Raw genomic sequence first — 12495 nt, 5'->3', positions numbered from 1 at the left:
ATCCTGTAAACAATATCAACTCAAGAAACATATTGAGACGTGAAGGTTAGAAATAACCACATCACATTGTCCTTACAGACAGTTCGCGACGCCCCTGTGGAGACGACATAGAAATAGACATGATCCCGATGCAATCACATGTGAAAATGACATAGAAACAAATGTAATATGAATGTAATCACATGTGCACACATATATACAAAGCCGGGATGTATGAACATATTGGGGTCCCCAAGATCTCAATAGGTGACATTTGTCATCATCATGGCTTGACGTACCATGGCATCATGGTATTCACCATGGCATAAGAGACGCTCAGAAAAGCTTTAAAATAGCAATCATCATGGTTTTACGTACCATGGCATCAGAGACATTTTGTTCAAATCAGATAAAACTGTAAAATATTCATCATCATCATGGCTTTACGTACCATGGCATTAGAGATGCTTATAGAAACTTTGGAATGAGAATAATCATCATGGATTTACGTACCATGACATCAGAGACGCTTTCTTCAAATAAAATAGTAACCGTCATCATGGCTTTACGTACCATGGCAATGTAGACGCTAGTTTTGTGCAAAATCTTGTACCATGGCATCACGGTATTCACCATGGCATGAGAGATGCTTAAAAACTTTGAAATAGCAATCATCATCATGGCTTGATGTATCATGGCATCACACATGCTTTCAACAAATCAAATAAAAGATGTAAAATATCAATCATCATCATGAATGTACGTACCATGGCATCAGCTTTCAAAAAATCAAATAAAAGCTTTGAAATAACAATCATCATCATTATTCTACATACCATGCATCACGATACTCACCATGGTACATTTCTTGGACATCTCCAATTAGCACTATCAGAACTAGTGAATTGTTAGTACATAATAAACAATTATAGATAGATGAATGCATGGAAACATCAACTCATAAGGCAAATCTCATAGACAAAAATATGTTCACTTACGATTGGCTAATATGAACATTTAGAACCTCTTACAAGACAAATCTACACTCATTTACGATTGGCTCTTTTCCCTAGCCGATGAAGAATAGGAAACAACTTGAGACTCTCTTGGTGTTTAGGTCAAAATTTGCACTAAAACTTGTGTAAATCTCTCGAAGCGAAGAGCACAATGTGAATGGCTACATGCTGCCTACCACAAAACTGGGATATTATTTTTGGGCTAGCACTGCTTTTGGGTGCCGCACCTCTACGTCAATCTACCCAATTTTTGGATGTTGTAAATCGCATAAGGTGGCGGAAACGCCCGGATCAGAATAACTTGATATTCTTTAAATAACGCAATAAATGTATGTTTTTGATTATTCACTGCTACCATAGACAACGCCTAATAATAGCCAATTGCGCTTTATCAGACTGCACTCGGGACCTTGCTAAATCTCTGGACGCATAAACAACTGCGTCGAAGACCTATTACTAATGTAATAAGTCTCTCAGACGCCCTGTAGAGGCAGGCGACAAGACTGGTTCAAAGGAGGTCGCAGCAGTCAACGCTGCTTTTTGCTGCCTATTTTTAGTCGGTCTGTGTATTTTGGGCTGCTTTTTCTACGTGTCTGTGAGGCGAGCTAAAATTGAGGTTGGGGCTTGTCGCCTTTGTGAGAGAGGGGCTGAGGGTCTGCAGTCCCATCGCCTGCACTCGAGCTGGTCCCCCCCCGCCTGGATAGCTTTGACTAAGCCTGCCTACCCCTTACTGTCTTCACATGCCCGCCTTGTGTTTATTAGCAGACCCTCGCCGCTTCTCATCATTAAAATAGTAGGCACCAGGCTCATGCGGACGATAGCGATGATGCTTAAAATAGCATCAAATTAAAAAGAGAATTATACGTAGCAGCTAACAAAATCGCTACTGCAGACGCTGCTGCGACGACAATACACCTTCTCCAAATCCTTTATCTTGCAGGCCTATGCCGAGACCCTGTATTGCGTGCATAAGTGAAGGCGTTTCTCTAGGCGCACGCCTATGGCTTTACATAGAGAATATACATGAGAGAATTGCTAAGGAGGTCTGGGGCTCCAACAACCTCTTGCAACTGCTTCCACTCAAAATTACAGAGAGCTTCTTGATTCTCACGCAATTCAAACAGAATATTGAACGATAATTTATACAAATATATACTTATCTTCATGATTTGTTGAGACCTAACATCTCCTCTTCATGGTCGTGCGCTCCATAGCTCTGATACCATGTTGAACTGGAGGGAGAGAACGCATGTAGACGAGAGCAGAGAGAGATGACACAAAAATTGCAAACCCCAAAGTGTGTCTACTGATCACACGAGATGCGTTTATATAGAGGGGACCAGGGTGCTATATATAGAGATACTATATATAGCTTAACACATACCCTCCGGAGCTCACACTTAGTTCACGCCTAGTTCAAAACGTGATCGGATGGTGGTAGACTACTCCCGCGTTGGGATGCCTTATGTGGGTCATTGCTCCCACCTCTTTATAGGGAGATGTCAGTTAGTGACGAGGGTATAGAAGGAGAAAGGATTTTTCAAGACTACAGGGCCTGGAGGCAATTAATGTCTGGTGGCCTAGTTATAAGAAATGCAAGAGATAGTTCCCACTGAAGTGGGCTAGTCCATGAGGAGCTAGGTTTTATGAAGAAAATCTAGTGACAAATGATCGACAAGGTAGGTTTAAAAAACCAAGTTTTACCAGTGGGGAGAGAGAGAGAGAGAGAGAGAGAGAGAGAGAGAGAGAGAGGGAGGTAGGTCTTACAAATTGAAGGCCTTACAAATCCATACGTCCTTTCAAAAATGGTGGAAGAAGATATACATTTTTGTGCCCACACAAGGCTTGCCAAAAACATTTTTCGTAATTGAGGAAAATAAGGCCACACTAGCTTAAAACTCTCTGAGTTTTTGAGTTTTTAGGTCAAAATTTGTAGCATCCTCCAATATTTACACCAAATCTCATAAAATTTTATCGGCTTTCCTCAAGGCAAGCTCAAAATCTAACTAGGAATTTGTAGTTTCACTAAACCTTGGTTTTTTGCGAACACTGAGTCCCATAGCTCAACTATTTTTCTTGGCAAAAAGGTTGTGGTGTTCACACCTCATCAACAAAACTTGGTATGTACAGGAGAGTTGTGGGGGTCATGAGGTGTGAATAGCCCCCATCTAGATTTCAGTGCGATACAATGGTATGCAAGGATCAATGGTCTGTGTAATCATGCTTTGGCATCCCCCATGAGCGACTATATGGACAATTGAGCTCAAGGAATTGCTTTTGCAATGGTTAATTTGAGAACCTTCATTTGTTGCCCTGCCTCTGCATTGATTCAATTACTGAACTTGTACCAACGGGGTAGGATAGTTGGTTGGTTTGGCTCATTGAGTGTGAAAGGAGAGGTGACAGACAAGCTGCTAATTGCCGAGGTGCCTTAGATATAATGTAACTTATGCAAGCTTGTTTCCGATGCTATCCTCAGTGAGTGATGGTTTCATGAGATCATGCTTCCTGTCCTCATTCGCAGATGGTTTCAAGCTTTGGAGCCCAAGGCTTTGCTTTTATCATCACCGTCAGCTTCGGCATAAGATGTGTGTATACCTGCGGGCCTTGCAGCTCTAATGTGATTCCTTCGTCCTCCTGATCTGCACTATTAATGTGTGTACCACCTTCATCTGCCTTCGCCATCGCCTTCACTGTCGTGGATGTCGTGTTAATTAACTCCTGCTGAATATCTTCATGGGGAGCTACCCTCGCTGCGCCAAAGCGACCCCAGGACATGCGCACCCGCTTGGCACGAGAGTGCCTTAGTAGACGCAGCGCCATCGGAGACTTGACTAAATCATTAATGCCTTCATGACGCAAAAGCTGTTCAGGAGAGTTAGAGATAGCAGCATGATTTTGCAGAAGAAGGGCAATGGTGAGGTGCTCCTGGGGAGTGAGGCGCGTGTGGAGGCGGGGCATGGGGAAGAGCACATATACGTGGGCAGCGCCTGCTATGGCATCCGCGTCGGCGCCCAGCCCAGAGGCGCGCTCGTGCAGGCGCGGTGTAGCTGGATTACCTGCAGCCGTGTGGAAGGGAAAGGAGGAGCGGGGATAATGGGCGACGAAATGGCCGGGAGAAAATTCCAGCAAAAGCTCGCCCACCTTCATGCAGTCCGCTGACGGCGCCGACGAGGCCCCATTATTATATTCTGCTGCAGAAGCCGGCACCTCCACCTCCACAACCCTACCGCCACCAGCCACATCCACCACTGTTATGTAGTTATGCTGTTGATTCGATATTGCACTGCAGGATGATTTTCCCACCTGTACTTCTGCCGCCCTCAAGGCTGCGCATGAGCCATGCATATTTCCCATTCTGAGGGATTGAATGTGCCAGCCTATGGCGCAGCAGAGAGAGAGGTACGCTGCGAGCCTGGATTAGAGAAGGGAGAATTGGATGTGGGGCTGTGGACATGCAGAGATCAAGCCCTTTATAATTCGACATTAGAGAGAGTGAGTATACGTCGTGTCTCATGCAGTTAATTATGAGAAGCAGTACTAGTGCAGGTGGGCGCAAGCGCAGCTCGTGAGAGGAGACAATGTCAAGTGCGGCAGGTGCCTGCAGAGCTCGACAAGCGGAGCCCATGCCCATGGTAACTAACTGGCAAGACGTGCCTCTCGCGATCCATTCTGTTGGCTGGCCAGAAGGTGACTATTGCACGGTGCTCGTCTCCACCTTTAGTACCCGTCCACATTCATGCCCCGGCTCGTCGCTGGCCTCTCACTGCTCAAGATGTATAAGTTACTTACTAGCGCCTTACGCGGTCCCCAGCCCTCTTTGTTTGCACACCTCATCTTGCCTACTACAGCCCATTCATGTCACATCTCTGCTCACCTTAGCACTGTTTTGTCTCCTTAGATTAGCCGGAAGCACTAGAAAGGCACTAGGATGGGTCGGACATATTTAGCAAACAATTGCAAAGACACTGCCATCAAGGTCAACATACATTTTGAGAATAATGGGACAAGCAACAACTGATAGATCTCTAACACCTTGGCGCTTATCCACAAAAACCACACCGTCGACAAAAACATCAACACATTAGCATAAACAAAAAACCTATTGTCTTTCAAACAACAACCTCTAATATGAGCAACCATAAACAAAAAATGTATTGTCTTTCAAACAACCACCTCTCACGTTGGCAATTAATAGCTTATCGCAATTCTGCAACACTTGCCAATGACCTTAATTTCTACACCCATCACTCGATGCTTGATCACTCTACTAGGAACGTGACCTCAGAGTGGTACTATCAAAGATTGTGTAAGCTACAATATTAGGTCGATATTGGCATCACTACGATTTCTTGGACAAGCGACACCATTAGAGACATAATTTATACCACACAAGCATGGCATAATAGACAAGAAGGGCTCGTTTAAGAAACACCAATACTTTACATATACTAAGGTCGCTTGAGCGATGTGTAATGTTTAGAGGTCGCTTAAGTGACAAAGGCTCGACCGCTTTGTCTTTAATAGTTGTCATTGTGGTACCGATAGGCTAGATTGTTAGTTCTGTTGTCTCTCTTGAATTCTCTTTTTTAGGGGGTCTATTTTATGTTTCTCTCTCTCTCTCTCTCTCTCTCTCTCTCTCTCGCACACACACAAACACAAAATTTGTGATACACACATTGTACATGCACACACAACATATATGCATATGCATATACTCATGCGCATATATATACACGCACACACATACACACAAAGACACATACACATACATATTTGAAACACACACACAAACAGAAACATCTTGATAACTAAAAACTTGTTGAAGCTTTTGTACGAGCAAGATGTGTTTCTATCATCTTATTTAGAATGAATGTGTTACAAATGAATCACTACATGTGTAAGTCAATTATTATTGCAACACTTTTTGAAATTTTCTAATTTAAAAAATTTGAAAAAACTTTAACAACCAATAGGATGGAACAACTCACTACATAATTAGGAAAGAATATACAAAATAACAAAAAGAATCTATACATCTCTAAAAGTGATGGGGCAATTGAATCAAAGATGCGAAACAAATTAGTGACGATCCAAGTGATCAGTGCTGGCTCTCATCACCTTTATCCTTTGAGTCGCACTCTAAGTTGTGGCTAAATATCAGAGTTGAAATGTGGGCCTAAATATGCTGGCTTGGTTTGGTTTTACAGTGTTTTTTTTGGGTTTGAAGTGAGCAACATGTGTCAAAAAAGCTTAATGGGTCAAGATTGTGTAAGTTCTAATGGTGATCCAAAGGGAAATTTTCGCGGTGATGTCACGTGGCACGAAAGAAGCCTTATATGCACAATGAGCGGATATTCTACGGGGTATATATATCACACTGAGAAAAAACATTTAACCAAGTAAAGCGAGAGAAATCTCATGGAGCTCTCCCTCCTCCACTTGGATGCTACAAGTGGCTCCCTTGGCAGTGCGTGGTGGCCTGTGTGTTCAATGTAGGCAGAGGTAATGGTCACTTGCAGCTTATGGTGTTGTTGAGTGGCACTACAAGACTCTATTCACACATAGCTAGTTCATGAGTGTAATGGATTAATTCGTTTTAAAGAATGTATAAAAGAGGGAGGTAACGAGGACGTCATCTCTGGCAACCCCTCTCCAAAACCTTGAAGAATAGATGATCCATGTTATATAAATCGAATGTTGTGGAGGGGATGCAAGAAAGTAGGAGATGTAAGGAGGAGAGGACATTAAACTAAGAAAAACAAGTGTTTTTTTTTGTGTGGAATATAAGAAGGAGCTTGAGGGAAGCTTGGGGAGAAGGCTTTAAGGAATCTCAGAAAAATATCGAGCGAGCTTTGGGAAGACCAAGAGCGAGCAAAGTCAGAGGGGGAAGGAGATATTTTTTTCTTCTTATTTGTGTGTTTGATGAGCAATGAAATCATGGAGATTGGTGTCACCAAAAACAAGCAAAAAGAGGAGGGCATATCTTTCTTCTTTGTTGTTAGGGGATATAGGTTTGTAAGCTGAGTCGAGAAGATGTAGGGCATCTAGCTATGGAAAAATAGTGAGAGAGGACACATAGCACAAAGCACTTGGCTCAAATGACACCTAGAATTCTCACAAATGGAATCATGAATGCTTAAAATTAATAATGTTTACCAAACTGGAACTTGATTACAAAACTTAATCCTTAACAACACTATGCTATCACAATTAATTTCTCATTAATTGTGACATGTTTGTGACCAAAGGACAACAAGGTTGCTAACAAAGGGTAGTGTGGGAGAGGGTGCAAACTTTATCATTCTACTATGTAATCTTCCCCTTAAAATCTACAACACTTTGATTCTTCCATGATCTTCCTATCATCCTTTAAATATTTGAGAGTGTGAGAAAGAATATAATCCCCTTCTTGACCTTATTAATGTGCCATATTGAGCTTCTTCTTGCTCATAATTATCCGAAAAGAAATCGGGAAGGACCAGTCTTGGCACACCCACAAAAAGCATAACTGTCTTTCCCAACCGACAAAGTCATTGGTTACCATCCATATTTGTGCCCTTGATCTTCAATTCAAGCTCCGACTTCTCCTTGGTTTGAGCCAATTGAAGCTCTTTTTCATTGGGCAATGCTAAGCACCAATTGAAGAAGGGGTGGAAATGGATTGCATCATGCCACCTTGGCACACCCACTACCTTGCAGCTTCTAACAAATTATGACATAGCTATCTTACCTAACCAACAAAGTCATTGGTCACCATCTAGATCTTCTCCCTTGATTGCCCATGCAGAATCCTAGCTCCATTCTTGGTTGAAAACATACAATTTGATTGGCAGTTAATGCACGAAATTTTTTTCTTTGAAACTAAGTTGCAAGTAAATGTATAATTGCGATGTAATTGTATAGCTTATACAGTATACTAAATTCAAACTTAATATGCCACTGAGACATATTAATTTGGGTATTAACACATCATAAGATGTAATTGGTCAAGATAATGGCATTGCTTTGCTTTAGGTAATATGGCAGATAACTTGATACATTAAGCTTGAGTATTAACATAAACCTTAAAAAGATGGCTTTATGGCATAAACAAATTGGTTCAAATGATACCTGGAATGATTATAAATGAGAACTTGAATGTTGGAAATTGATAGTAATTAACCAAATTGGAACTTTATAACAAAAGTTGACCATTAACGGCACTATGCTATAACAATTAATTGTGGTGTGCTCATTAATAGAAGACAGTAAAGTTGCTAAACAAATGAGAGAGAGAGAGAGAGAGAGAGAGAGAGAGAGAGAATCCCCCTGGCTCAAGGTCATGAATGTCACACACACACATACACATAGAGATTCCCCTTCTTTAGTCACCCCCCTTCCTCCCCTTCTCGAAGTCAACATTCCACTCTTTCTTTAATTCTATTGGATTCTTCTTCTCCATCTTTTTTTCGTGTCATGAAAAAGAGTTTCTTTTTTTTCCCTTTTTCCTCCACAACAGTCATAGTGTCATGATTGGTTTGGCGTGGAAAACAAGGTTGATGACATGGAAACCAAAATGAAGCCTACACAAAAACCATTGGAATCGAACCAAAAAGTTGTGCAAAGGGGAAGCTGAGTAGTTTTGGTCTCTATGGTGAGGCTATCCAACCCTTCTAGTGCTTTTAGTGAGCTATGAACGTCCCTCATCCTTCTCCCTTCGCTGCTTTCTGAGTATTGTTTGCCATGCCTTTTGTTTTCTTTTTCATATTCACCTCCCTTCCCTATTATGCGGGTAACCTAACTCACCTTCCAACCTCTTGCCCTTTATATAAGGTAACCCCCGAGCTGCGCTCATACGGCCACTTATCTTTAGACGCTTGGCGTGACATTACTCTCAAGCAATCTAGAGATATATTTTCTTGGTCATATAAGGACCTTATGGGAGCTGATCCTAGCATATGTCAACATAGAATACCCCTTAAAAATGATTTCAAACCACACAGACAATGTCCTTATACTTACAATGATACATTCACAAAGACGATAAAAGAGAATACATATAAGCTTAAAGACATTGAGTTTATCTGTGAGATCGAAACATAGATTGGGTGTCATCAATTATGGTAGTGCCCAAAAAGAATGGCAAATTGCGAGTGTGTGTGAATCCCAAACAGGTAAATGATTTCTCCATAAGAGGAAACTATCCCTTACCCATCACAGATCATGTGATTGAGAGAGTGTATTTTATTTCTAAAAAAATCATAGATAAGAAGTTTTTAAAATAGTCCTTGAATGCACATGATATACTTAATTTACAGATAGTGACTCCCTTGATTGAGGAAGTGCAAGACTTATTGCATCTGTTTGAATTCATAGAAATGTGTCTTCATGGTAAGACAAGTGAAGATTTTGGGGCACATTGTGTCTAAAAATGGAATTTCAACGGATCTTGAGAAGATACAAGTTATTGTTTCTCTTCCAAGACCGATAAAAGTTATAGAGGTACAAGCCTTTATGAGCCATTGTGTCTACTACCGAAGGTTCATCTATATGTATCCAATCATTGTAAAATCGTAGTATTCTCTCATCACAAAGTTTAAGTGAACTGAAGAGTGTGAGAAAGTGTTTCAATTGTTGAAATAGACCTTGATTTTTGCTCCAATTTTGAAAGCTCTTGATTGGGGTAAGATCTTTTATGTCCATGTAGATACATCCGCATATGCAATCAAACACATCTTGGAGAGAACAACAAGGTTTTTTCTATCCATTACTCAAACAAACAACTCAATACTATGGAAATAAATTACACGACCATGGAAAGAGAAGGATTGGGGATGACCTATGGAGGCACAAGATAGATACAAAATTTACATTGATGGGAAACGTCAGTAAGTAACCTTCATAGAAGGGGAAGATGTACTTTTTGGTATGTCAAAACATTCAGCAAGTCTAAAAACTAGGCCAACACCTAAATTATGTCCAAGATATTGTGGACCTTTTACAATACTCAAGCGAGTTGGAGTTATGTCTTACAAACCCTCCTTGCCTATGCGTTGTCATATTCGTTTGGTTTTTCATGTAAGTCGATTACCTAAACACGTGCATAGAGACATCAATGTCATTGACTAGCAGGTTTTGGTTTATCACTTTTGGTTGTTCTAAAGAAACAATTTCCCACTTTTATGTTCGAGGATGAAAACACTTTTCCATGAGGGGAGTAATGTCACACCAAGTGTCTAAAGACAACTGGCCAATTTGAACTGATCTAGGGGGTTTGCCTATATAAAGGGAAAGAGGTTGGGAGGTGAATTGAGAAGGAAGACTATTCATGATGTGGATGATAAAGGTCAGTCATTTGAACCTCCTTTGTGGGGCTATACCAGCCAAGTCCAAAATTAAAACTCCAAAGGCCAAGTCATTTTTGTAGGGTTGTGTTCAAATGATTGGGTACATACTTGAGCATTTGTACTATAGATCATCCTCAAATGGATGGTATGACTAAACATGTTAATCAAGTGCTAGAGGATATGGTACGAGCATACATTATCTAAAGGCAATCTAATTGGAAAGATTATCTCCCTATTCTTGAGTTAGCTTATAATAGTGCAAAGCATGTCACGACTGGTTTTAGTCTTTCATGCTTGTCATGACCCAGTCGCATGAACATAACACCATTCTTGGCTTATCATGATTCACAAACTTGTCATCATGTACGTCGTCGAGTATTAGTGAAAACAAGTTAAAAGACAAATGTAATAAAGGTGCGCTTAGAAAAAAATTACTGTTCTTAAGAAGAAATTTTCCACTTTTGTTCTCGACGACGAAAAGGCTTCTTCACGGGGGGAAACGCCAAGCGTGGAAAGACTAGGGGCCAATCTTATTTGAGCTTGTGTTAGAAGCTGGACACACCCCACGACATCTAACTACTCGGAGACTATTATTTTTTGTAATTATTCATTCATTGAGAAAAATCTGATTTTTCACCTTGTAATTATTGGGACTTACAGAAGTTTTCAGATTGTATCCCAGTTTTGCTAAGTTAGAGTGAGTAGATGGTTGATTTTGAAACCTTAGGGTTTGAGAAGTTGTAAGGTATATATACCACTTTTTGACCTTAATGAAAGACCTTTAGTTATGTTTTAAAAAAGAGTCTGTGAGTGAGCGTACTGTGTACGAGAGAGAGAGAGAGAGCTTCATCTTATCGCTACGTGTGCTGCGGTAGTCAGAATCGAGTACGGAGAAGTGCAACGTGCTGCCCCCGACGAGAGCTACGCGCCGATACCTACATTGTGCGCGTACTATCCGGTTGTGCGAGCTTCTTTGGGTGTTTGGGTAAGCATACGTTGTCTGATTTTGCATGGCAGCATATCCATGCGTTCACATTGAGTAGAGCTACACATTAGGCACTTTAGATTTCAGAAACGACGACCTGTAAATTTCGACCAGACATCCTACGCGATTCTGCACCGGGTGTTTTGGGTTGGGATTTTGGTTCAGAGACCTTAGGGAGAGCGTCCTATTGGTGTTAGTAGAGTCTCCTTAAAGTTTCATTGCGTTTCGAGATTGTTTGATGGGTGTTCGGCTCCAGAAAGTGTTGAAGGAAGTTTTCTCTTATGTACTCTTGAAGGCTGTGACTAGACAATTGGCAGAGACCTCTGTAGGAGTTAGTTAGGAGTCGGTCGAGTGTAGGTTGACACCTTATGCTTGCTTCCACGCGCCTGCGGGTCGAGCTTCGTCCTTAGCTGACATTACATGTTAGGTGAGTTCTCGCTGTGCTGACGTCCGTCGCGGCGTATCCGTCCAACATTGGCGCCGCTGCCGGGGACGAAAACCTTAGGTAGGTGACCGAAACTAATCCTTGAGGATTGGGATTTTTGTCTTGCCAAGAGTCTCGCTTTACATTTAGATAGGATCAGAGGGTGGAGGACTCTCTAGGTCTTAGAGGGAGTCTAGGGAGTGTGTGTCTGGCCTAGAACCTTCCACTTAGGTAGATTAGCTAGGTAAGACCAGGATAGTTTTAGGCAGCAGTCGAGTTCTAGAGTAGGAGTCAGAGTGGTAGAAGCGGTGAGAGGAGAGCTTGAGAGTCCGGAGAGGCCAAAAAGCAACCAAAAAATACCATTATCTCCATTTCACATGATAGGTAGGAGTAGAGTAAGTAGGACATCATGATTCAGGATCTAGAGCATTTCATGCATGTGCACTTGCTTGATTAAGTCATTACAAGTTTGTAAAAGATGCAAAAAGACGCAAAAGTGTGTTTGAAAGCCTAATTGAAGTCCAAAAATTGCTGTGAGTGTTTCTGATAGATCTACAGAGCATCAGGAACATTCCTGTCAAAAAAAAGCAGCAGGGGACATCCTACGCGTAAGATGTCTCTAGGCTAATCTGGGAAGAATTTTGGAATTTTAAGTTGACCAATGTGTTCAGGAGGTAGGGTTTACCCTAATTTCAACTGGAAAGTTGAAATTTTGCGATATCTTGACATGATAAGGCCAGATAGACTGAAATTGCCAGACAT

General features: G+C 41.4%; 1 protein-coding gene across 1 annotated transcript; it reads right to left on the bottom strand.

The window, feature by feature from the left end:
* Positions 1–2767: 2767 nt before the first annotated feature.
* On the bottom strand, positions 2768–4517 carry LOC147417705 (uncharacterized). Its single transcript, XM_086506918.1, has one exon. It carries the CDS (start codon positions 4350–4352, stop codon positions 3510–3512), a length of 843 nt encoding a protein of 280 aa, XP_086363044.1. The 5' UTR covers positions 4353–4517; the 3' UTR covers positions 2768–3509.
* Between the last annotated feature and the right edge of the window lie 7978 nt (positions 4518–12495).

The sequence above is a fragment of the Adiantum capillus-veneris genome, chromosome 30 (assembly GCF_014529385.1).
Source record: "Adiantum capillus-veneris isolate H3 chromosome 30, ASM1452938v2, whole genome shotgun sequence".
NCBI lineage: Eukaryota > Viridiplantae > Streptophyta > Polypodiopsida > Polypodiales > Pteridaceae > Adiantum > Adiantum capillus-veneris.
The sequence above is the reverse complement of the archived record's forward strand: the minus strand, read 5'-3'. Positions and strand labels throughout refer to the sequence as shown.